General features: G+C 56.3%; 1 protein-coding gene across 2 annotated transcripts in view; it reads right to left on the reverse strand.

Moving 5' to 3' along the window:
- Positions 1 to 1,313: 1,313 nt before the first annotated feature.
- Positions 1,314 to 26,521, reverse strand: part of SPSB1 (splA/ryanodine receptor domain and SOCS box containing 1) — a 67,411-nt gene continuing 42,203 nt past the window's right edge. For both annotated transcript variants that reach the window (XM_088022620.1, XM_028108619.2), the window contains exons 2-3: positions 10,797 to 11,639; positions 1,314 to 1,618 (exon numbers count right to left, since the gene is read on the reverse strand). In XM_088022620.1, coding sequence (XP_087878746.1) covers positions 1,491 to 1,618; positions 10,797 to 11,490 — 822 coding nt within the window. In that variant the 5' untranslated portion in view covers positions 11,491 to 11,639 and the 3' untranslated portion in view covers positions 1,314 to 1,490. The remainder of the gene's footprint in view (positions 1,619 to 10,796; positions 11,640 to 26,521) is intronic.

Consider the following 26,521-nt stretch of genomic DNA (forward strand, 5'->3'; position numbering starts at 1 on the left):
AAAATATACTCCACTGGAAGACTTTGTTTTTTAAAGGTACCCTACAGCAGCTGTTTAAAACGTAATTCTTACAGACAAATATATATGTATATATATTAAACATTTAAACAAATAAAGTCATCTATTGTACCTGTACAGAAATGAACAGAAGTCAGATTCTAAGCGAGTTGACTTCAAGATCAAGGGAGCAGTGAGTGCGGCGGCAGGGGCTGGGGTCTGCTACGTGGGGGAGCTGTGGCAGGGCGCGAGGGGCCCTCTTCTGCTGGCTGCCCCGCCCCACCCCACCCTGCTCCTCGTGTGGCTCTGGGGGGTCGGGATGAGCTGAGGCTGCTCCCCCTGGGCGCAGAGCCTGGACGGGGGCACGAAGTGGAGGCCGGCGCTGGCTTCCGAGGGGCACGACCTCACTCTGGTCTCCCCACCCCGCCGCGCGCCCCTGGCTTCCCTGGGGCTGGAGACCCACTCATCATCCTCCCTTCTTAGTTCCGGCTCTGGGAAGCCAGAGCTTCTGAGGATGCACATGGGAGGTCTCAGCCGGGAAAGCAAAAGCAAACACAACCCTCCTCCCGCCCCCCACAGAAGACTAAAGAAAGAAAACCACGTGCAAAGATGTCTGTCTCCTGCCTGGAGACACGGGGAGCGCCACAGCCCTTGCAGACGGGCCCCCCAAGACTCTCATACTGCATGTGCTCGGGAACCCAGAGCAGAACCCCCTGGAAACTGTAGGTCCGGGGACCCACACAGGGACACCCTTGTGCCCACGTGAGGACACACCACAGCCACAGCCCCACGAGAGGGACGGGTGAAGCACACACATCCCAGGGAGGGGCAGGTGGAAGCAAAGCAACAGAACACTCCGGAGAGAGGGAAATGAAACCAGGTTTCCTTTCTAAATGGAATAAATAAATGGCTTTTGTCATTGTGAAAAGAATAAATACAGGGTACCGGGGGGCTGACAGCCGGGGCCGACGCAGGGCACTCGTATGTGCCTGTGGAGGTTCCGTTTTGGCTTCTGCCTCGGTGTCCATGGTGAGTTCCTGACGTCCTGAGTGTTGTCTGCTGTGGCGGGGCCCCACTGGCCTCAGCACCAGCCCCCATCTGAGCACCTCTCAGCGCCCCTGGGATCTGCTCTTGGCACCAGGGCACCTCCTCCCGGGACCTGGCAGGTCGGGGCGGGGATCCCCGTGCCACCCCGAGGGCGGATCGGAGCTCAGTGGAGGGCTTCCTAGGAGTCTGTTCTCTGGGTCTTTTTCCGAAGAGGGACCGTGGACACGGCGTGCGGGGGGGCGGGGGGGCTTCTGCCAACGTGGGGACAGGGAATGGAGGAGCCTGTGTCCAGCTGTTGGTGGCCGGCAGGGGCAGCGGGCAGGATGGGGAGGAAGAGCAGGGCCTTCCTCCCGGTGGCCGGATCCCGGTCCGAGGCGCAGGGTACGGCGGCAGGCCGGTGAGGTGGCACCAGGTGGCCGGCGTGCTGGCGAGGCCGGGGGGCAGCGTCACTGGTAGAGGAGGTAGGCCTTGAGGGAGGCCGGCAGTGGTAGTGTGTGGATGTCACCCAGACGCTCCTTCCCCAGGGCCAGGCGCACCGAGCGGCGGCAGAGATCCATGAGCGGCAGGGGCTCGGCTGGGGGCACGGAGGAGAGAGCAATGACGTGTTAGCACAGCTCTGGAAGGCTCTAGAACGAACAGTGCTAACAAGGACAGCCATCGTAGCGGTATTAGCGTCAATAGACGATTAGTAACGAGGCAACTTTACATTTTAAACCAGCTGTTAATCGCTAACACGGAGAACCTGCTCTGGGCCAGGCACCTTTGTGAGGCCTCTGGAGACGCCAACTCAGTTGACGGTTTACTACGGTTTGTTCCGAGGGACTTAACAATCCCAGGGAGGCTTCCATATTATCATTCCCATTTTACAGATGAGGACGCTGAGGGATAGAGTCCAAATACCTTGCCCAGGGTCACAGCACTGGTAGGAGGAGCTGGATCTGAACCCAGGCCGCCGTTCCTCTTATCCCCCCGCCCCCCCCCCGCCCCGCCCCGGGACAAGCCTTCATGGCGTGTCGGACCCGGTACGTGGAAGACAGCCCATCCCAGTACAGGCCAGAGCTCCAGACCCTGCGCGGGCATTCGGGAAGGGAATCCACGTTAGCCCAGCACTGAGGCAGAGGGGGCCTGATGCGTCAAGGTTACACGCTGCGGTCCGAATCCAGGCAGCCCGGGCTCAGCAACCAAATGCTGGTCCAGAGACACACTCTATAGGAGGCAGGCCCAGCCGCCCCACGGCCTGAAGGGGGAGTGTCTATAGAAACCCTAGGTCCTCGCACTTCTTCCCACCTGACAGAGTGGAGCCGAGAGGCCCAGGCAAGGGAAAGTGGACATGCCAGCCCAGTCTCTGCACCCGGGACTCTCGAGGCTGCCCCGGGCACCGCCAGAGCATCTCACAGCCAGGGCAACTGAGGCCAGGGCTCACAGCGGCGCTGCCTTGGGCACCTGGATTTGAGAGGGACTTCCAGCTGCAGCCTGCAAGAGCACTTCGGCCCTTATGTCCCCAGACGGCCCGGACACCTGTCTTCCCCCAAGGGATGCTCATGCAGCCTGAGTCTCAGATAAACTCTGCTCCAGAAGGAGTGTGAAAGTCACTCTCTCCCAGGCCCTGGAGGCCGCGGCGGGCAGAGTGGGCCCCGCTCTCCCTGCCTCCCTGCAGTTGACTTTTCCTGGCTCTCTTCCCAGAAGCAAGGTGAAGGTGAGCACGCCTGGAGCTGCTCGGGGCTGCCCCACGGCGTTGCGGATCTGGAAAGAGCCGAAGGGAGCGTGACTGTGGCTTTGGCCAGGGTCTCCCCTTGACACTGAGACTGCCCTCTGACCAGAAATCTGAGAAAAAGAAAAAAAAAAAAAAAGCATTTCCCTCGAGACCCCATGCCCCCCATGAGAAGTGGATCCACGTGTGTCTCCGAATATTAAAAATAATATTTAAAAAACTGAACTATTGGGGCGCCTGGGTGGCTCAGTCGGTGAAGCGACTGCCTTCGGCTCAGGTCATGATCCTGGAGTCCCGGGATCGAGTCCCGCATCGGGCTCCCTGCTCGGCGGGGAGTCTGCTTCTCCCTCTGACCCTCTTCCCTCTCGTGCTCTCTATCTCTCATTCTCTCTCTCTCTCTCAAATAAATAAATAAAATCTTAAAAAAAAAACTGAACTATCGATGAGCAAATGCTACAGCTGGAGGTGTGGAGGGATAGGGAGAGGCTGGGGATGAGTAACGGGTTTGGGGGGCATGCAGGTGCGCTAAAACCGACCGTAGTCATAGGGGCACAGTGGTCGTGCGCTTTAAACGCGGAACTAGTACAGCCTGTGAATTACATCTCAACAGAGCTGTTATTACAAGAGTAAATCTCAGGCTTGGTAACACATTGACTAAATTCCTGGCTTTAAAAGAAGGCGAGCAACTGCTCTTCCTCTCCCACGGGCCGTTAGCCACAGCGAGACGGGAAAGGGAACTGAACTGGTCAATGTTTTTCATGAAAAGCTTTGAAACGGGGCCGTTCCTGGACAGCACAGGGTGATTAAGGGGAGCCCTGCCTGGAGGCAGGAGGATGAGCTAAATGATCTTCCGCCCTTTGGGGGCCAAGCATTCCAGACTCCCGGTGAGCAGGGACGGGCTTCTCCCGCCTGCGAGCCCACACAGCCTCGGGTCTCCCTCATCCTAAAGCATCCTGCGCGTGCGGCCCCACATCTGGCTCCTCATTTCCACCCTGTCCAGCAGCCTGACCTCGAGTAGACCCCTCCCGCTGCCTAGGCCTCAGTTTCCCCATCTGGAAGATGAGGAATCCGGACCAGATGCCTCAGTCTCCTCCCGCTGGGATCCCGAAGGCCAGAAATGCCTCCCAGTGGCTCTTGGCCTGGACACGCTGAGTGGCCCTTCAGTGGATCGAGTGGGGGAATTCGGCGGCCCTTCCTCTCCTCCACGCAGGAGCTCTCTCCATCTGCCACAACGGGCCAGCCCCTTCTCCCTCCAGAATGTGGCTCGGCCCCCATGGGGAGGCAGAGGGGCTTCCCCTGGTGGCTGCGGACACTTGAGAAAGCATCAAGAGCCACTGAATGTGGCCAGAGTGCCATGTAGGGCTGTGGAGGGAGGGTTGAGAGGGAGTTCCCATCAGAGCCTCTTAGCTTAATGGTTTCTCAGGCACCCCATGGGGACGCTCACTAAGAAATGTTTCTAAAGGGCAGAGCCCTGCAGAGCCCCCCACTCCAGTTCCCTTATTTTGGGGGACAGCCCACCTGAAATTAACATCGCAGCACCAGCAGCAGCTTGTGGAACACAAATCAGGGGCCTGGCAGGGACTGTGGTCCCCACCCCGGCCCAATCCACAGATGGGGAAATGGCTTGGGGAGGGGAGAGCCAAGGGCTAGAACGTGGATATACACCCAGGTCCAGCCAATTCCATAGTCTGGCTCTCTCTACGCCAACACGGGAGCTTCCTCTGCCCGACCATCTTTGGACCACACTAAATAATCCAGTTAGGGAGCGGTTGTGAACCCAGAAGGGATGTGTCCTTCAGACATCCCAGATCTGCCGGGATGAGCTGCAGAAGGAGCAGCTACAGCAGATGGCGTGATGCACCCGGAGCCGAAAATACGGCCAGTCATGCAAGCGTCCCAGGGATGGGTCTGTTCCTGGGGGCCGCAAACACATGCACAGGTCATCCCTCTCCTTCCTGGCTCTTGTAGGGGACAAACGATGATGCACAGGGTCATGGTCTGACTGCTTTCCAAAGGCCGGGCAGAGACCAGGAGTGCAACTGGACGTGGGCACCAGGCCACGGAAAACGTCTGTCCTGATTTCAGCTGGTCACTAACGGAACCCGAGAAGGCCTTCCCCACCCCAACGCTTTTGACAGGGGCCTGCAGGCTCTGTATCCAGCTCCATCCACAAAGCCAGGTACCCCCTGAAGTTCCACCAAAGAAGTTCCCAAACAGGGAAGGCCTGTGCAAGGGGCCTCAGCTGCTAGGCCCGCCTCCAGGAAGCTGAGATGCTCGTCCTAAACTTTACATGGTTTATACGAATGGCGGGGGCGGGGGGGCACTGAGTACAGCACAGAAATTGGGAAGTGAATCAGGTGCTATTTATGAGAGCCAAAGGTTGCAGAACCGGATAGGTCTCTGCACTAACTTCCACATGTCTAGGAGGAAAGATTACCTGGTGTCCTGACCATGCACAGCCCAGCACGCCGACCTGTGGCTGTCCCGCACTTCTCAGAGAGACTACAACCCAACTCACGCCTTCAGAGCCTGCTGCTGTGCTGTCACGGGCTCAGGGAATGAACTTGGGTCTGTGAGGTCAAGGACAGATGGCTCACGTCAGGAAGTGCCCCTGATCCAGCCATGTTCCCATTCTCATCCATCGTCTTCACCGGTCCTGAGACGGACTGCATGCTTACTCCTGCACGTAGCTTACAGTGAAAATGCTCCGTGAAATGGATTCTAGAAAGTCATGGGTGGGGGCTGGCCATTCTGGAGGACCATCAGGATAGGTGTGCGTTTCCCCTTGACAGTAAGCGGTTTTTACAGAAAAGAAGCAAAACAAAACACTGACCCCTTGTTCTTGGCAACCAGGGAAGGATGCCTGACACCCGGCTGGGTGGCGAGGCAACTCTGGTTCCCTGTTCCCCCGACTCCGAGAGCCTGCTGTCCTCATATGCCCAGACTTTTGGGGAAAAAGGGGCCCAGAACGACCCCTTCCCTCCTAAGTGGCCTCTCTCCCCCAGAAGGAAGCCCTTGCAGGTTGGGGAGATTAGTGTCCCTGCCTAGGCACTTCCCTGGAGCCCAGCTAGAATGGGGGTGCAGGTAGGAGACACCATCCGGTGAGGCGCCCTGGGAGGGCATCTAGGGAGGCCAGGAGGACACCCGGAGGAGGTCACCAAGTCAAAAGCCTCTTGAGGAAAAGAGCTGAGCCCTCTCCGAACCCACAATCACAAAAAACCTCACCAAACTTCTCTGGGAGCTGTAAAAGGGAGAATTTGAAAACAGAGGAATGCAGACAAAAGCCTTCCTTAGTGGGAGATGCAGTCACAAGCGGTGGGGGCAGCGAGGACCCATGGGCAGGGAGTCTCCCTTGGGTGACGGCCAGTCTGCGGCTTGCAAGCAGGTCTTTTCCTTCTGCATGTCCAGGGAACGGGCAGGCCTGGGGCCGTGCTGGGCCCTGTCTCCCCCTACAATGGTCATCTCCACCCTTTCACCCCGGGAAAGAGGAAGGTGACACCAACGCCCCTCTAGCTGCGGCTTCAGCCCTAGAAGGTCTCAAGGCCTGAGGAGTCAGAACAAGTGGCCTGTGGTCAGAGCTGGCTGGCGGGTGGGGGAGGTCACCCAGGGACACACTGATCACTCTCCGCCTTTGCCCTGGCCCCTGCACGGGCACAGGGACTCTGCTGGGAGGGCCTGCCCGGCGCACAGGGGAAGGGGGCAGGGACTCTGCCCGGCGCACAGGGGAAGGGGGCAGGGACTCTGCTGGGGAGGGTCTGCCCGGCGCACAGGGGAAGGGGGCAGGGAGTACAACAGCACCCAGGGAGGCCTCGCTTAGCAACTCTGGCTGACCAGCTCTACAAACCACTGTTCCCTGCTGAGGTCAGGACCTGGTGGCTGGGCTGGGTTGGGGCGGGGAAGGAGGGCATAGACGATTTCCCAGACAGCCCTTGGAGGGCTAACAGGTCAGACTGTCTCCAAGGCTGTGACCCCCAGATGTCTCTAGCCAGCCCTGGCCAGACTTTCTGCCTGTCACACTCTGCTCCCCTGGTGGACCTCAGACCTGGTCTAGCCATGACATTCCCCCTTCCTCAGCTACCTTGGAAGGTAAGGCAAACCCTCCTGGGCAGAAGACTTGGGCGCCTTCGACCTCACCCAATGGATACCCCATCTGACTGCTGTCTCACCTTCCCCTCAGGGGGTGGCATGGGGGTCCTGTAGGAGTGGTCTAGAGTCACTGTCTCCACATCTATAATGGGGGAGGAGAGTGTCCCCCCCTCCTAAATTCAGAACCGCCTGGATCCTCAGAATGTGGCCCTCTTGGAAATAGCATCTTTGCAGATGTAATCTGCATCTTAAGATGAGGTCATGCTGGAGTAGGCTGGGCCCTGAATCCAATGGCTGGTGTCCCGGTAAGATGAGGACAGACACAGGAGGCCATGTAGGGATGGAGGCAGAGACGGGGTAATGCGTGCATGAACAAGGACTGCCGGCAACCAGCAGGAGCCAGGAAGGAGGCCTGGGGAGGTTTCGCCTCAGAGCCCTCAGAAGGAACCAACCCTGTTGACACTCCGATTTTGGACATCTGGGCTCCGGAACGGTGACAGAATGCATTCTGTTGTTTTAAGCACCCAGCTGGTGGTCATCTGTTCCAGCAGCCCCAGGAATCGAACACACCACCCTTCCTGTTCCTCTGTAAACCCACTGCTCTGTCAGGCTTCTGACCCCACCCGACCCTGACGACTTCTGTCAAGGTCACCAGTGATGGCCTTGTTGCCAAAGCTGATGGACAATTCTCAGCCATCACTGTTCTTGACCTGGCATCGCCTTGTCTTTCTGGAAGTCCTCTCTTCATTTGTTGTCCAGGTCACGACTCTCCCCCTAAGCCCCACGGCCACTCTGCCTTCTTTCCCCTTCATCCACCTGACCCTGAAACATGGGTGCGCCCCAGCGCTCCACCTCAGCCCTGTCCCCTCACTCCCTAGGTGATCTCATCCAGGGGGCTCAGCCATTGGTGACTACCCCACTGATCTTGTCTCCAGATTTGCAGAGCCACCTAGATGTGTGGAGTGAGCATCTCAAACTTAACCCCCCCCACCCTGGCCCGAGCCCGGGTCAGGTCACCTCTCCCATGGACAACCGCCATGGCTCCTCCCTGGCCTCCCAGCAGCCACTCTCGCCCCCACCGTTCATTTCTACACGGCAGCCAGAGTGATCCTTCTAGGGCATGAGATGCTCTCAGTACAGAACCGAGGTGTGGGTAAGCAGGTTGAGGCTGGCGTTTATCCCGCTCTCCACACGTGCATCGGGCTGGGGATGCTGTGTCACCCTCCTGGGTTTTCCCATCTGGATCCCCCAAAGTCACCTGGCTGTGCAGAACGGGGCCCACTTAGGTCTGACCAGGGCTGGAGAAGTTGAGGAGGCAAGGGAGCGAACCCTGGTGTTGCCTGGTATCGAAACCAGCAACCAGAGGTCATGGGACTGATCGCAGCGGCAGACGACCAGGGCAACTTTTTCCCCAGACATTTTCCTTTCGCCTTTAAATTCCCCTGACTCTCCCTTCAGGGAGGTGGATTTGAGGCTTGCCCTCCCGTCTCCTTGTCTGACTGCCTCTCCCAATAAATCCTTTCCTTGCCGCACCCCAGCGACTGTCTCTGCTGCCCAGCGGGGAGGCAGACTCGGCTTGGGTTACAGCATGGCATTTCTGGGGAGGCAGGGGTCCTCATCATTAATCAAGAGAATGCAAGGTGGGCTCAAGCCAACGGGCACTGGGAGTCTCCACCCAAGACCCAGCTCAGAGATGCAACTCTCAACGACACATTCCCATGCCCGTTCCCACTCCCCTTAATCCTTTTCCATTTCCCCTGACAAGAAAAACTATAAAAGCATCCAATGTCCCATCTGATGCTGAGCTGATGACAGGGCATCTATCTGGTTACAAGACGCCTCCAGGACTGTTCTGGCAGAACCTTTGCCGAGCCTTGCCCTGACTCGGCGGAGGAATAATTCTGCTTGAGTGTGCCCTGACTTGCCACAGTGAACAGGCTAGTGTTCCCTCTGGGCCCCTCAGGGGTCTGTGTTCTGTATTAGAGTTGGCTAGGTGAACAGTGAGTGCTGATGCACCTGTTCCTGGAGGGGATGAAGGCTGCGCTGCTCGTGGAGACCAGCAGTCTCAGTGACTGGCAACAACACAGGGAGACCAGCAATTCATTCCTCTGCACAGAATGGGCATTGAACTAACTAGGGCCATGGTCACTCCTCTGCAGGCCCAGGGCTCCTGACATCCAAGGTCCTGGGCAAGATGTGCCTGGTTCTCCCAATCCCTGCCCATCCCGGCCTAGGGTAGATTTGGCTGTGGACTTTCTATTACCATCACCTGGGGAGACAGACTCACAGAACTTGCTCTGCTGGTTCCTTATATGAGATCTGAGGTTACTTCCTTGGGGAGGCTACCTGCTGGGTGCACACCTGGCTGCCCCTGCCGGGAGCACCATGACCTAGGGGTCCTAGGCTGCAGAGATGAGGTCACTGCTATCACCAGGCCAAAGGCAGAGACAAGGAGCAAGGGAAAGGGGGGTGGTGGAGACTTCCAAAGAGAAGTGTTTAAGAGTTCCCTCCGACTTATGTCCCTAGAGACTTTCTCTGGTATCTTCCAAGGCTGAAGTAGGGACAAGGCATGGGAGAAGCTGAAGGTTTGGAGGCTGCAAGACCAAAGTAAGCGTCTGTGCTTCTGACCCCAGCAGGGGCTTCCCTGACTGCTCACCTGGCCTACCAGGTGCCAGGCCAAACCTGCCCCATAGGGACAGTCAACATGTGGGTGGGCAAAGCTTTCTGCCCACCCCCTTTCCAAGGTGGGGTCTGCAGATGGTAGAAAGGACCCATGAAAGAGCAAGGGTCAAGTACAGGGATGGATAGTTCCGGAACCCTGGGACCTCTTGCCACCATGGGGTACCAGCCACAAAGCCACAGAGTCCTCCACCTCCTAAACTAAGACAGTGTGCCACATGTGGGCTATTTTCCCATGTGGTCTGAGAAAGGCCACTCCCTTTTCCAAAGGACTGGTGGAAATCACTGCTGATTCAGCCTGTTTCTAATCCACATGCTCTTCTCCAAAGGTCTCTTGACATCATGACTGAACAAGCCCCTCCCAGGGGACCATGGTCTAAAGGAACCAACTCAGAAGATTCCAGCACCAGAAGAGAGAGACCCTAAGCCTAACGAATAAGAGAGGCCACTGGCTTTCATTTATGTAAGAGGTCCCCATAACCCCAAGACTGCAAACCCCAACTCAATAATATGCTGGCTACTGTTGGTCAACTGCAGATCAAAACTGGAGGCAGGTCAACCAGAGACAAAGAGCATCTAACCATGCATCCATCCATCTATCCACATGTCCATTCATCCACTCATCCATCCATCCATCCATCCATCCATCCATCCATCCATCCACTCATCCATCCATCCATCCATCCATCCACTCATCCATCCATCCATCCACTCATCCATCCATCCATCCATCCATCCACTCATCCATCCATCCATCCATCCACTCATCCATCCATCCATCCACTCATCCATCCATCCATCCATCCATCCACTCATCCATCCATCCATCCACTCATCCATCCATCCATCCATCCATCCATCCATCCATCCATCCATCCACTCATCCATCCATCCATCCACTCATCCATCCATCCATCCATCCATCCACTCATCCATCCATCCATCCACTCATCCATCCATCCATCCACTCATCCATCCATCCATCCATCCATCCACTCATCCATCCATCCATCCATCCACTCATCCATCCATCCACCCACTCATTCATCCATCCATCGGGTGCTGGCAGGTAATCTGGCAGACTCCAGCTAGAATTCTTCATTTAAGCAGAGGCAGGCAAGAATAGCCTCTGAGGATATGAATATGTTGGGATATCTACTTAAAGACATTTTAGTTCCAATGGCTATAAATTTTTGGTCAGGTGCAGCCAGGACCCCGGGGCCACAGGGAGTCCGGGAACCCTGTCACACTGGACAGAAGAACATAGGACACTTACGGTCGAGTCCATTCAAGTAGCGCATGCGGATCTCACAGTGGCCCCAGACGGCGCTCACTACAGGATACAGTTTTTTGCCCTTGAGTCCTCGAAAAGCCACTCCCATGTACTGTCCATCCACAATGAAGCTCAGAGTCCCATCATCCATGTCCAGGGCCACGAGGAACGAGTCAGGGACAATAAATGTCTCATCCGGCTCCAAAAAGGCCGGGTATGTTTTGCTCGGTTGGTTTTTGCCATCGTGGTAGAGCCGGTTGCGCCCCAAGTCCCAGCCCCAAGACTCGTGGTTATTCCCCACGAGGGTTGTGTACCCGACGGAGTGCAGGGGGGCGTCTGCTGTCGCCACCCCCACCACAGCATGTGTGCCCCGCTGCCTCATGGCCCACGTGATCTGCCATACGTGCAGCCCGCGCGTGTACCCGACTTTGCCCCTGATGGCGTCTGTGCTCTGGGCCACCGGATGCCGGTGAAAGATCAGCTTGTCGTCTTCCTTCACAAAGACGTTGAGCGATCGGTCATTGTTGTTCCACGAGTGGAGCAGCTGGACGTCGTAGGACACGGGGGGCATGTCTAGCAGCAGGTCCAGGCGGGTGGGCTTGCAGTAGTCCAGGCTCTGGAGCTCCTGCTTCAGGGGCCGGTACGTGGGGTCCCTCATGTCCACAGTCTTGATCCCTCCGGTGACCTTCTGACCCATGTTCGCCTTTGGTTTCACCTTCGCACTGACTCCCAGGGCAAACTCATCAATCGTGGGGTCTCCCGTCCAGTTTTGTGATGAGGCCCCCACAGAAGTCCCAAGGAAGGTTGGTAGGCGGCCTCTGGCGACTGTGGGGCCCTCAGTGTTGCCTGATGGATGGAAAGAGAAACAGGAGGCCGGGTGAGCAGGGGGTGCGGGAAGAAGGGGAACACGGCAGTTAGGAGTACAAGGCTGCCCGTGCAGACAGGTCCCGGCAACCTGGCTTCTGGGCTCCCGGCACACCCGACGCGGGGCAGGCTGCAGCCGTGGCTCTGTCCCTGAGGCTACACTGTTAGGAAGGAGGCAGCATGGAGAGGTGGGCTTGGGAGCCGGGCATCATGCTCGATGGTGTTGGCGGCACGACACTCACCAGATACCTAACCACGGTTTCCCAGGGCAGAAGGCCAGCTGGCCTGGATCCTCAATCAGCCTTGAGGCAGTGGGTATCCTCCTTGGTCAAAGCAAGGGGAAGCTTATTCCCCTTGCCTGTGGTCTGGGGGGAAAGTGAAGCCGTGAGAGGCAGCAGAAGCGGCCAGGCCTCATTTCCCTGCCCCTCTTCTTTTCTAGCACAGCTGCTTCCGGGGGTTCATGCTAGGGAAGGGGACTCCGGTGCAGGTGGAAAGCTCACTTGGGGGTCTGCATGCGCACTCAGCTGGGAGGCCCTAGGGGGCTCCTGGCTTGCTGGTCCCCGAGGCTGCAGCGACCTCTCCAGCAAGTCCTATGTCCCTCCTGGGCCAGGGCCACCAGTGACACTCTTCTCATGGCCCCTGGTCAGGTGAGAACAGAGGCTCTGACCCCCCCCTCCTCCGCCGTCAAGTAGTTCTGGACCAACACTTAAAGGACTGACACTTTTCCCTACCCACACCCCTCAACCAGCAGCCAACATTTGGCCCCTCGGGTCCCAACGGCCCATCTGGGGAAGAAATCTGACTCCAAGAGCCCTTGTTCCCACTCTGACTTCACCATCACTTGGCTCCTCAAAGGTCAGGGTCATGGGTTTGGAGGGGAGATTTCACTGCATCTGTCCCAGTGTCTCCATTAGCAGTGCCAAGGACGAGGGTCTGAAATGTGGGGCCAACTGACCACCCCCGCCATTCCCGTCCTCAGTGTCCAGCCTTGGATAAGGGAAAAGAACATGCCATTTGGGTTTCCTGAGCCTCACTGAAGAAAAGCTTCTTTCTGCCATCACAAACCTCCTTGGCCTGTGGAAGGGACTCTTGGCTGCCTGGTTTGGGGGAGGGGCTCCTGCGACCGACCAGACAAGGGAGAAGGCAGGCTCCTGGCTAAGTAAATGTCCCTGAATGAGCACATGGAGGAGCCTGGGCGAGAAGCCATGGGTGCCTGGCTGCTGGGAAAAGCATCACGGGGGTCCCTGGTTCCAAGGAGCACTGCGGTGCCTGGGATGAAGACGGTCCAAAGGAACCCGCTGTGGGGGGGCGGGGTGCTGCGGGACTCCCTTCTGCAGGTGGCAGGGAGAGAGTACCCGCTGGGAGGGGAGGGAGAGCTGTGCAGGGGAATCTGGGAGAGGGGGGCCAGTGGGGCCAGGGGGAGGGAGGGATCAGCAACAGGCTTGCTGTCTCTGGTTGTCCGTCTTCTTAGCCGACCCCAAGCTGCCTCCCTCCGCTGGGACCACATCTCCAGGGCGGCCAGGCCTCTAGGAGGTTGGCTTTCGGCAGGATAAAGGTCCCTGTGTGGGAAGACTCGATTGCAACCCCCACCCCCAACTTCATTGAGCACATCAAGCTTCTCGTCTTCCCCTTTCTGCTGTGGAATGGAAGGCTCACTCACTCCCTGAGGCATGGTCATTTCTTCAGAGACAGGTTAGGACATCTTGTGTCAAATGTATGCAAAGCTGGTATCGTGCAGAGATGTCCCTCTGCAGCTAGAGGACCACCCGGGTTCTGGAAAGTTCTGTGGATATCACGACTTTACGTCCTGGATCCCCCAGGACAATCCCAATTTCAAGCCTTCAGGCCCACTGGCTCCTGAGAGCCTTCAAAACCTCCAGCACTTGCCTGTGGCCCTGCTGAGGGGGCACTCCGTGGCTTTGGCACCTGCTTGCCAGGCTCTGTGGGGGTGGAGAGCTGGGGTTTTGGGGTACAAACGTGGTCCTCATAACTACAGAGACTGGGGGCCGCCCGGCTACAGCCTTCCCTGACTTCTCTCTACCGTGCCTCCCCAGACTCCATTCGAGTCTCCTCTTGAGGTGGTCAGGGGCAGTTCTCAAAGTCAGAAGCACCCATATCCGTCTCTGCCTGGACGCCTCACTCTGGCTGGTACCCAGCGACCTCTCCGTGCAGGACCCTGTGGGGAGCTCTCCAGAGGACGAGGAAGGAGCTGACTTCCTAAGACAGCTCATTTTACTGCTTCCTGGAACAAAGAGGCCATTGCCCTTCCGTGGGCTCTATCCCAGCGTCTTGGCACCGGAGATCCCACCCCTACCCTGGGCATAGGTGTGGAGCGTGGAGAAGGCTGGGGGTCGGGGGAGACACTGGGCAGGCAGGACGTGTGCGAGAGGGGGGTGATGGGGAGAAGCCATCCAAGGGGGAAGGTCCTTTCTGGCCCCTGGACCACATGGCCTTGACCAGCGGGAGGCCCTGGGAGGAAGGGAGACAGGTAAAAGTGTGTGCAGCCCCGTGAGAAGCTCCCGCGCAAGGGCATCCCAGAGCCTGGCCGGGGGCTGTGGCCCACCCACTCTGCTGCTTCTGGGCCATCCTGCCTTCAGAGTCATCCCCACGTGGTCAACCACCATAGCAACCCTGGAGCCACTCTCGATTCACCTGTCGCCTGCCTGTTCCCCGCCCTACGTCCAGACTACGGTCAAAGCGGACACTTCCCTCTCGTAGACCTCCTGCTATCCGTACCCAGCCACCTCCTTGCCGTGCAAGGCCACCGAAGCCATCCAGCTGCCCCTCTCCTCCCTTCTTTTTTCAAATGTGGCCGCAGAGCTTCACCCTGCTGCAGGTCTCCTGCAGCTCCGCTACCCCTGCCTTGGGGATGGCCTATAGGGTTCTTCCCCTGCATTTGCACCCCCCTACTTTGCTCTCCTCCACCAGCACTGCTCCTGGGGCTTCTAGTCCTGGGAGGAAACCCGCTCACTGAAACAGTGCCTCGGGCCGCTGCCTAGGACTCTGCCTGAGCTTCCTCGAGGCTCTGTCTGGCCCTCCATTAAGATGGGTGCCCCATGCTTCCGAAGGCTCAGCCGAGACAGTGTTCCAGAGAGGACCTAGGACGGCTGGCATTTTCCCTTTTGTTTTGTTTTTGATTTTTATTTTCTAGTCTCTGTTCTGTACACTGAACAAAGATCACTGTTATCCATCTTCCTGGTCACTGCACTTGGCCCTATGATGGACGCTGTCTTTGAGCCAAGACCCATGTGTCTGAGCAGAACAAATTTAAAGTCCCTTCCAAGCCAGGGGTTGGCAAACGTGTTCTGTCAGGGGCCAGACAGTAAATATTCTAGGCTTTCCCGATAATACAGAAATGAATGGGCATGGCTATATTCCAACAAAACTGTACAAAAAACAGACAGTGGGCCAGATTTGGCCCAGGGGCCATAGTTTGCTGACCCCTGTTCTAAACCCAGGCAAATCGGCCGACACGATCTCCAAAATGCCTGGACATGTTGCGCCACCCCCCAGGTGTGGAGTCACAGAAGCACTGGTTCGGCCTGTGCAGCTCCTGTCAACATGGCCAAGGAGAGAGTCCCCAGTGGGTACCGAACCTCAGGGAGGCACCGGAAGCAGCAGCACAGGCCCCAGCTCTGGGACCAGTCCCCTCTCTTGCCTTCTGAGAGGCAAATGCACAGGTCCAGGCCTTTCGCGGCCTAGGGCTGCCCTGGGAGTGTCAGGGCCTGGGATGGCTCAGTAAGTCCTTAGTGGGTCTCCACGAATTGAGAGGACCCAGGCCTTGTCCCTCCGGGAGAAACAAAGCTGCAGGGGGTGTGGCCGTGGAGTGGCCTAGAACAGGAGGGATGGAGGACAGAGACGGCCCTGCCGCCGCCCCCACCTCCTACCGGTCACACGTAGCCACACGCACCCTCAGAGCCCCGGCAGCTGCAGCATTGGGGCTAACGAGCAGGGGAGGGTGTGCAAGTCCAGGCGGGGCCGGGCTGCAGTTCTCTCGTTCTCTCTGCGGGAGCTCCGTTCCGAAGGCTCATACACGCATCAGCCGCGGGGCCCCCAAGGCCACATCCCCCTGGTCCTGCTCACGGCCGTCCCAAGCCAGCCCTCAAGACAAATTCCGGGCGGGCACCCCTCCCGCCCCGCCAATCTCTGATTGCCCAAATAATACACTGTTCCCACTGTCCCTCAGTCCCTGGTGCTTCCCAGAGACCAAAGTCACACCTGGAGCAGGAGTGAAAAGGACTCCAGTGTGACCGAGGCTGGGGGCGCCGGGGGGAGGCAGGGATTTGCCGACTGGGTGGGTGGGTGGATCGTTGTCCTGCTCAGCAAACACAAAGGCAGCAGGAGTAAGAATGCATTACACACACACACACACACACACACACACACACACACACACACACACCTGTGTGCGCAGGCACTGAAGGGGAAGCAAAGTAAAGTATGTTCAAAGAAGCTCTGACTGTAGGACTATTCTTCTTGCATGTTACGGGGAGTCGACGCATCATTCTGGGTCGGGAGCTCCCAGCAACATTCTTCTACAGGTAAAATCAGATTAAAGACCAAAAAGGGTCCAAGGAGAAAAAGAACCATAAAAGGGTGTATTGAAAGGGCCCGAGAGAAAGGACACCTGACAACTGTCCGAGAGCGCGCAAGTCCTAACATAGAACTGCGCCTTGTTTGGGGTCAAGTTCTAGAGCCGGTGCTGGCGCGGGGCTCTGTGCGGTCAAAGTCGCCCTCAGTGGTTCTGGAAAGGCTGCTGGGACGGCTTGCTCACCTGGAGTGGCAGGCAAGCTGCAGTCATCTGCCCCTGGGGAGGAGCGGCTGGGCTGGGCTCACTGAGGCTGAGCGTGCTCCCGAGGCTCCACGCTTCACGCTCCACCTTCCCCTGCTCCCCTGCTCCCCGCTCAGCCGGGTCCCTCCTCCCACTCATGCCCACCCCAAGCCTGGCACAGCACTGGCCCCCCGTACCACAGGGATAGAGAGGAGGACCCGCCCCAGCATCAAAGCCAAGCACACGGTTGTGAGCGTGTGTCTCCAGCACTGGAGGGCTGGGGGGGCGGGGCACACGGTGCAAGGGAAGCGGGGCTCACAGCCACAGGGCGGGGACACCTGCACTTCACACCCTGGCCCTGTAAACGGACTTGTTTTACCCTGAAGAGGGACCCAGAGGGACATGAACAAACACACTCTAGAAGCTTTAAGATTTTGCATTTACTCACAATCATGTGGGTGGGTAAGATTAAAAGCTCTGGGACTAGGGATGGGGGGTTGGGGGTGGGGGACTCAGCGGGGGTGTCTACTGTAAGTGCTACGGTTTGACTCGGTGGGACCCCTTTCCCTCCCCTGAACACCCCTTACCTCTCCCTCACTAATGCCGCATATGCATCATCTTCGAGGGGTCAAAAGTCAGTTCATGGATCACTGCAAAAGGGGATGCCTCTCAGACCCTCTACTGGGCAAAAGCATCCCACCTAGTGTACCCTGCAGCCGCCATGGGATGGGGTGGCCTGTGGCTCCAGGACCCATCAGAGCCACCTGTCCATAATGGAATTCCAGGTGGACCCCTGGGCTCAAAGTAGTTGAGCTTCCCAAAACCTCCCGCTCCCACTGCTGCTAGAGAGAGCAGGTTGTCGGATGTGCCGTGCTCTCCTCTCTCTCTCTGAGTCACAGAATCAAGGGATGCTGGCAGAGTACCATCCATGAGAGGGGACAGGGAGCCATGTGGGATGCAGAGGGCTAACAAGGTTGGGGGAAATCTCGAGAGAATGTGGGGGAATGCCACTCACGCACAGGTGTGGGGGTGTGTCCCAGACAGGCCATGTGGCAACCCCCAGCCAGGTGTAAAACACTCAGCAATCCCCCATCAGGATCTTGTCTAGGAAACCCAAGAGCCCTGCACAGGGACGCGCTCACTGCCCTATGACCCCACAGCCCTGGAGAGAAGGAGAGAGCCCCTCAGACTGCTGACTTAAAAATGTAACGTGATGCTGTTACATTTTAAGAAAGTAAATTGGAGAACAATATGCAGAACGTGATCCCATTTCTGTAAGAACAATTTAAGAAGATTCTCTGTGTGCGCATGTACGTCTATAGGCATAGAGGAAGGTCTAAATGAATGAACGTCAAACCTTTCACAATGGTTAACCCTGGAGGGTGGGGTGGGAGGAAAGATGCATTCACTTTAAACGTGTTTTTTTGTTTGTTTGTTTGTTTGTTTGTTTTTAAGGAGGCTCCACACCCAGCACGGAGCCCAATGTGGGGCTTGAACTCATGACCCTGAGACCAAGACCTGAGCTGAGATCAAGAGCCAGACACTTAACCGACAGAGTCACCCAGGGGGCCCGACTTTGAACGTTTTTTGAATTGAATTTTTTTAAATGCATGTCTTACTTTGGTCATGAAATGATTTTTAAGCACACACCAAAAAGAATAAAGACTGAAAAAATACTGACTTTGCACTTCCACAAACAAGCTGTTCCCAAAGTAATTCCTAAAGGCTCTCCACTCGTGTCACTTCTTCTCAAGCAAGCACAGGATAAATGTTTGATTTACCCGGGAAGATAGGAAGGATCCAGAGTCGGCAGGAAGGCATTTAAAATAAAGGATGAGAATCCCTCGGTGCAGCCCTGGGGCCATCCCAAAGAGAGACATTATTTCTACAATGATTTCTCCCAAGACATCCAATTGCATTGTTTCTAAGTCACAATTTTATTTTGCCCTGTAAAAAATAGGGTAGCTACGGTCTCTGCTGACCCCAAACAAGATCAGAACTGCTGTGTTCCAAGCCCTGAAACCCACGGCGGCTGTACAGCGGTTCTGTGCTCGGTGAAGGTCAGGCGCGGAAGGATGGACCTCAGTGGGCAGGGACTGGGGAGGGGCAAGCATTTCAACCCTTGATGCCGACAGGACAGCAAGCTCAGCACCGGCCTGCGACACTATGCTAGCCCTTCAGTTAAAGCCATTTTCCATAAAAGCACTTTGGGATCCACCGACCCTGGAGCCCACCTCTACTCAAAAGTATCCTTTTGTTTTGTTGTTTAAGAAAAAGTCTGTCGAAAGGGCAGTCCTCTCTGACGGAGACACATCCAAGGTGACCGGTGGCGGATGGATGTGGTGGGGAGGGGCGGGCACACGCTGAGGTGGGCCACCGGAGAGTGGCAGACACACACTCACCTCCTTTTAGCTCCAGTGCGTGTCCGATTGACCCCAGAACAGTAAAACCATTGTTTTGACCCAAGATGGGGAAAGAATGAAATTCAGGATGTGGAACAAGGTGACCTATTTATAAAGCCTCCTTTCACCTGAAGATCAAATAAACTCCCTCCCTCCGCCTCCCCACCTCACACATCGGTGGTTGCAGCCCAGAATTTTGCAAGAGAAGCATGCCCGGAGCAGTCTGTTATTATATCAGAATACAACCGCCGCAGCCTGGCTGAGTGGCCGCCCCGCTCTGCCTGCTAATTGGGGTTTCGGGCTCCTGGGAGCCAGGACTCGGGAACATGCTCTGGTGGGGGGCGTGCTCGGGGCGTGGAAGATGGTGCCACCGCCTAGCAGGACGCGTCCCCCACCCCATCCCATCTGCCCGCTTGAGGAGAGATGCCTGGGGACACCCAGGGGGGCTGTGTTCCTCTCAAACAGGGATATCAAAGTAAGTCTCTGCCCCTCGAACCAACCAAAAGTATCGGTCCCTTCTGGGAAGTTCTGACAAGTGATTTTGGAGAGAAAATCCCGCACGGTCCAGAGCTCTAGCCTCTGACCTCAAAAGACCAAGAATGCACCTGCTGTAAACACCTACGGAAGGACCCAAATTACTCACGGCACTTTCAGAAAGGGCGCAAATCAGTTGAACCTTGCCCCTGGGAAATCAGCCTTACATTCATACAGAGACTAAAAATTAAAATAAAGACTCACGGCTGCAGCCCCAGGCAAGAGTGTGACGACAACTACCTGTCCCTCGTTCGGATGAGAAGCCCTGTTCTGGGAGGGCCCTCAGTGACACACAGTGACACACGGACACCTAGCCAGAAGTTTACCGAGATGAGCCTACACTGGGGGCTGGGTGTCCATCAAACTGGGCCTGCCTGGTACCCCAGAGACAGGGAGCAGGGAGGCAGGGCAAAGAGCTGCACTCAGCCAGCTCCACCGGGACGGCCCACGGGAGCCCAGCGGAAAGGCTCGGGCACGCCGGGCCCTTCTTGCCCCCACCTGGCTGGGGACAGAAGCCGGTGAGCCCTGGGGGGACTGGGTGGCCTCAGCAGGGAAGCCTCTCCTCCCTGAGGCAGGTGCCCAGAGGAGCCTCCGCAGGGAAGCCCTGGCGTGCCTACAAGACACTCGCTGGCCCGCTCGCTCCAGAGCCCACTGGCCTGGAGTCATTCCCCCTGCCACCTGCCTCCATCAGGGAGGCCCCAGGAACAGAAGTCTGACCAAGCCCAGGCTTTAGGGCCCGGAGGCCTGCATGGGAGCGGGTTACACTCTGGCCTCCTCCGGTGGGATGGGCCAGTTGGGAAAGGTCACCTCTGGGAGTGATCCCTTGAGACTTGATGGGCTGGCCGCCAGGGGGGTTAGAAGGCCCGTCTGCCCATCCCACCCTGCAGATCCAGGTGATGCTCTCAAACTCGCCGGAGGGGGAGAAGGAGAGGAAAGGCAGTACTCGGGATTTCAGTGTGGAAAGAGAAGCTGAAGCGCTCGAAATGGCATTGGGCATACACAGTAGGTGCTTAAGACACGCTGCTCCCTGCCTTCTCCGGCCCCCTTTTAACACCAGGGGACACAGATGGAATCTTGAATGTCTAGTGCTGAAGAACAGTGAGGGAATATACCACGGCAGGCCCCAGTTATGGCCTTAAAGGGTGGCCCGAGGAGCCCAGCCCCACAGAGGGGGTGCCTTGGGAGCGGCCAGACGGGCAGGCATCCTCCCCGACGCTGCAGGAAGAAGGTGGGGAGGCAGGAAGCCCCACGTGAGGATGAACAACCTCAAAGACTGCAAATGAAATCATGTGAGCTCCTTAGGTCGAGAGCAGGGGCAGAAGTCCCAAGAACTTTCTCCAGGAGGAAGAGGCTGTGGGGATGTTCTCCGATGATTACGCTCACGGGAGTAGTTCTCAAAGTGGGCAGTCCCCGGACCGGGAGGCCAGCATCACCTGCTGGAGAAGCAAATGCTTGGGCCCCCACCCTTGACCCACTGAATCAAACTCTGGGGGTGGGGCCCAGCGGTCTACATTCCAATGAGCCCTCTGCAAGATATAGGAAGCTGCGGGTTCAAAGGCATTACAGTTCAACATTCTGGAATCTCGAATCCATATGAAAGAAGAACGGCCGGGCTCGGATTTACAGCGACAATTTTTTAAGAACTGCTTGTTCTATCTTGATTTGAAATATTTCAAATGTTATGCAGGCTCATAAGAAATCGCAATCCAGAAACGTATAAAGTAGAAATTAAAGTGTCCCCCTCCTGCCGGGGGCAGTCCACTTAGAGCAAAGGATCACACCCACATACCACTCCCCAGTTTGCTTTTTTCAAGTCATAATAGATTAGCTCCTGTGTCCATTTTATGTGTTAGGAGCCACATATTGTTCATTATGATCATCTCTGTCACTGGTCTGTAGAGACGAACGTGGAGGTTGCTTGTAGCAATGGTCCCGTGTGGGGTTAGGGATCTCCCACAGCAGGGTGGTCTTAAAGTAGCTTCCTCTCATGAGTTCGTGGCCCCCTCTTCCCTCATCACTCTCAAAGTCTCAGACCTCAGAGCCCCCACCCCGCTGTCCATTTTTAGTAGAAGAAGATCAAATGTCAAAGCAACCTCCCACCGGGCTTCCTGGTGTTTGAACGGGCCATGGGGGCTGAAAGGTGCTCAGATTTCTGCACGGCTAGCCAGACTGAAGGCTTGTCACCTGGACCTCAACTGGACTGCAGCCAAGGAACTTGGAAAGGAATCAGGCCTTGTGTCTCCTAGTGCAACCTAATCACCATTCCCTGTGTGCGATTTCACGGAACTGAACAGGATGCTGAGGGAGAGGTAAATCCCCACGCCTCACCGGCCAGCCGACAAAAGGACTTAGCTCTACTTCTAAAGCCACGATGGCTCGCAGACTTCCTGTTCTATGTCTCTGGACCTCCTCCTCTTCTCCTGTCCACCGGGAAAGTCCTGAACATCCTGGGCCACCAACTGGACAAGAGGGGTCTCAGCAAGTCCAAAGGCAGCGAGTCAATCAATCCTGAACTTCCAGGCTGGTCGAAGGGTCCAGGTGCCAGATCCCCACGGCACCACCTTGTCACAGGGGGAGTGGGGGTAAGGCAAGGAGGCAGGAAGCGGCCTCCCCAGCTAGGGCTGCTAGGGAGTAAGCACGACGCAGTCGTCAAAGATGCTGGCTGGAAGGACCACTGCAGGAGGAGAGGCAAGGAAAAAGGCTTGCGATGGCAAGTGAAATGAAGAACACCAACTATACGTGCCCTAAGAGTGAAATCTAGAACATATTATACAGGCATGCATGGGAAAAGGGAAGAAAAGGAACCCAGAAAATTGAAAATGTGTCTGTGTTTCGGGTGATGCGCTTATGAATTTCCCTTTCGTTCAAATTTCTTTACTGGTGTTTTATTACTGTAGCAAAAACATACATGGATGAACCCCCATGCCCATCAGTGGATGAACGGGTAAGCCAACTGTGGATTACACACACAATGGAACGTTATTCAGCCATAAAGAAGAATAGAGGATTGACACATCCTACAACCTGGAGGAACCTCAAATGAAATGATGCTGAGTGAAAGAAACCAGATATAATTAAAGGTCACACGTGGCATGAGCCCACTGATACGATAAAGCCAGAATACGTGACTCCATAGAGACAGAAAGCATATTGGTGGTTGCCAGGGGCCAGGGAAGGTGGGGTGGGGTGGGGTGGGGAGTGGGAGTGATTGCTAACGAGTCAGGGCCTCTTTGCAGGGGGATAAGAATGTTCCGGAACTAGCCAGAGATGGTGGCTGCACAGCATCATGAAAGTACTAAATGCCGCTGAATGGTACTCTTTAAAACCGTTGTTATATTATGTGCATTTCACCTCGACAAACAAAAAAAAAAGCATACACGGATGGCAAACATCTACCCGTCCAAAATCCACACAGCAGGAGGTGGGTGTGGAAGGCGCTGCAGAGCTGAGGGAGGCCTGGAGCTTGAAGAGGTCTGGCTGATGGAAGGAGGCCTGTTAGCCAGGGCTCCAAGCAGGGACATGGCCAACGACACTCCTATGAGGGGAGTAGGGAGTCTTCTAGAGACGGGCCGCTGGCGCTCAGGGCTCCCTACCCCACCCCCTTTCTTTCCTCCACAAGAAAAAGTGCAGAGCCGCGGTTTGGCACGCGAGCCGCCTGGACCCGGCACCTGTAGATCGAGTTTCTCTGGAGGAATCTGGAGTGCGTGCCTGCATCTCCGCGCCTGCACCCAAAATGTGGTGGGGGGAGAGGCGGACGACAGAGGCAGAAGCATCCCGGTCTGAGGATGAGGCCACGGAAGGATCCCCACATCCCGGTGATCACTGTCTGCACACTCCCCGCTTGGGGACCGAGGCAGGGTGAGGAGGGCCACACTAGAGCTCCCAGTCCCCTGCTTTTGCACAGAGCAGGTCAACACCCCGAGGCCACGCCAAGTTGGCAGAGGCCCTGCTTTGCGATACCAGGAAACCGTCCTCGTGGGGCAGATCCTGCTCACACCCTCCATCGAGGACGCTGGTGCCCGCCTGTCAGCTGCAATGCCGCACCGCAGAAGCAGGGCTTTGGCACGGTTGGACTGGACCTGTCGCCACATGAAAACCTGTTCTCATGGGCTGAGTTTCTGGATTCTCGTGAGGATTCTCGCTCACAGACCTGGAGAGACCTAAGCCTCGCGGGCTGGGCGCCCCCCTCTCCCACCGACCCTCTCTGGCCGGACTCACTATGAAAAACATGGGAAGCTGGGGAAAACAGGACCACGTGCAAGGCCTATGTGCATACAGCAGGTGCTTACAAAACATCCGGGTTGCATACTCACCCCATCCCATAAGCACCTGCTGAGCCCTGATGGGGGTGGGGGGGACACGGGCTTCCCAAGACCCTTTCTTTGTTCCCTAGTCCCTGAGGACCCCAACTTTGTGGATAATTCAAAAGTGTGGGCCACACATGGTCGGTGTTTAGGAGAGTGGGAGAGTGTTCAACCGACGTGGGCAGAGAGCATCTTCCCCGGGTGGAAAGTGGTAAGAGTGGGCAAAATCAGCAAGACAGTGGCCTGCAGAAGTGATCCAACCTCAGAGGTGGTCCATACATGTTCAGCTGATGAACAAGTGGAAAACACCCAAGTCCAAATAAGAAGCCTAAGGATCAGCATTCATTCCAAAAATATTTATTAGGCACCTACTATGTACATACAGGTAGAAATCATTGCCTTTGTGGAGCTTAGTCTAGTGGGGGAGATGGATAGCGATCCTTTGAACAATTAATGGAAACTTCGAGGGCAGAGATTTGTATCTGTTGTGTTCACTGTGGCAGCCCCAGGCCTAGAACACTGCCTGGGGCATAGCAGGTGCTCAATAAATAAGTGTTGAATGAATAAATAGCTAATGCAGGGTCAAGTAATATGTGTCAAAGAAAAATAAGGCAGCATAGTGGGGACAGAGCAAGTGATGGGAGCAGGTGGTAAGGGAAGGTTTCTCTGATACCGTGAGATGCGGACAGAGACCTGGATGAAGGAAGGGAGAAAAGCACGCGCCTGCTCCAGAGGAAGAGCATTCTGGGCAGAGGGAACAGGAGGTGCAAAGGCCCTGAGGTAGAAGCACGCTTGGCATGCCGGGAGAATAACAGAGGGGTCATAGGGCTGGAGAGCAGGGAGGGGAGGCTGTGGAAGGAGGCAGGTAAGAGCTATGCAGAGGGCAGGCACACGGACCTTGAGGGCCAGAGTCAGGACTCTGGATTCTGTTTTCAGTGCGATGAGAAACCAGCAGAGAGCTTTGAGCAGGCAGAGGACCCAGTGTGACTTCTGCTCTAACAGGATCCTTTTAGGCTGCTGTGTTGAGAAGAGGCTGTTGGCAGCAGAGTGGAAGCAAGGAGATGAGCTGAGGTGTCAATGCAAGGATGCAGCTTGAACCTAAGGGTGGGAGAAGCGCAGGATCCAGAATGTAACCAAAATGAAAGATCACCCAATAGGTGATATTAGGCCTTGTCTAATGAAAGGGCTTGTTGAAGAAAGGGCTTGTTTAAAGAAGCTGGTGGTGAGTGAGAACAGAGACCCAGAACCTGGGAAGATGGCGGCTTAACCTACGGACCCACGGACTCCAGCTCTTGTTGCATCTGCCCCCCACGGTGACAGCAGAGCTATCCAGTTACAAAACAGGAGGGCTATTCAGCCAGCTTCCCTGAGCTCTGGTTCTGTGCTTCCCATGTGCCACTTGTAGAGGCGACACAAATCTTTAGCACACTTGACTGTCTTACTCCTTACTGTAGGTGAACAAATTACTCAGGTTTATACCTCATTCTCTTGTGAGTTTGGTAGCTATCTCTAAATGGTATCAAAATTGGAGACACTGGGGGAAAATAATCCAGTTCCTGAATCTACAAAATTTGGGTGGACCACAGTGACCCCAAGGGCCCAGCTGGCTCTCCTGGGATTATCATCTGAGTAGCCCCACTGCCTCTATCCAAGACTTCTTGGAACTGAAACAGGATCAATCAAGGGCAACTTGTTTAGTTGCCTTTGGAGAAGACACAGGCAGTCTGGAGTTGGGCCACTTGGGCTTAAGCTTCAGCTCCACGAGCTGGGAGACCCTGGGCCAGTTCTCTACCCTCTCTGAGCCACAGGTTCCTCCTCCACCAGAATGCAGGGCGGGGGGGGAGGGGCGGGGGGGGATGACGGCTTAACGTCATGGGTTTGCTTTGAGGATTAAATGAGGGGCCCGTAGAAAGCCTGGCACTTAATAAAGACCCAACACCGGTGATGCATTTGTGATTTAGGGGTTTGAGGAGACGGAAGGAAGGAAGAGAGGAAGGGAAGCAGGAGGGTTTCTGGGGAGAGCATCTCTGGTAGCTCTCCAGTGGTGGCTGGAGAAGTCTGACCATAACGTGACCACAGAGAAGAGCCGCCTCAGGGTGTCAGTGACTCAGCTCAGCGGCCGCCTCTCCCCATCTCAGGCTCATTAATGAGGGGAGAGGCCTCCTCAGGAAGCCCTCAGGTGCCGATGCTGCAAGGCCAGCAGAGGTCTGCCTCTACAGGACACTCCCCTGGTGCCTCCCCAACATCCCCGGCGGTGCCTGCCCCAGGACGCGGTGGCGGCTGTGGGGTGGACCTGCGGTGTCCTGGGCTCTGCTGAGGCCAGGTGGCGGTGGCTGGGACACACGCATCTGGAGAAGTTTCTTGGGAAAGCAATTTGGACCTGGGCTGAGTCTATCCCACTTGAGCAAGCAACTTCGATCCAGGCTGAGTCTAGCCCACCTATCACATCTGAGAACGCAAAAGGAAGAAAGGGGAAGTCGGAAAAAGGGAAATTGGCCCGACATCCATTTAATGGGCTAGTCCCGGAGGGCAATCAGGGTAGAGGGAAGAAGAAACCAGAATGAATGTGTTTGCTTCTCCAGCAAGCTCGTCAGCACAACTTTGGAAATGTAAGCAAGCCCAGGATTGGCCATCCGGGCTGGGCCCGGTCCCTCTGGTCCTAGGTCCCCATGAGGGCTGCAGGTGCACATCACGTGTGCTCGCCTTGGCAACATCAGCCAGACCGCCTTCAGAAAGGTACTTCCTCTGCAGGCCGGACTTGCCGTAAAACACAACGGGCAGCAGGTTACCTTCACAGGGAAAGGGAGGGCAGAGGACACGCCCCACATCCCTCAAGGTCACGGCCGCGTGCAG

Source organism: Eumetopias jubatus, unplaced genomic scaffold (genome assembly GCF_037043125.1).
Source record: "Eumetopias jubatus isolate StellerSeaLion01/CBP00866 unplaced genomic scaffold, mEumJub1_p1.0 scaffold_4, whole genome shotgun sequence".
NCBI lineage: Eukaryota > Metazoa > Chordata > Mammalia > Carnivora > Otariidae > Eumetopias > Eumetopias jubatus.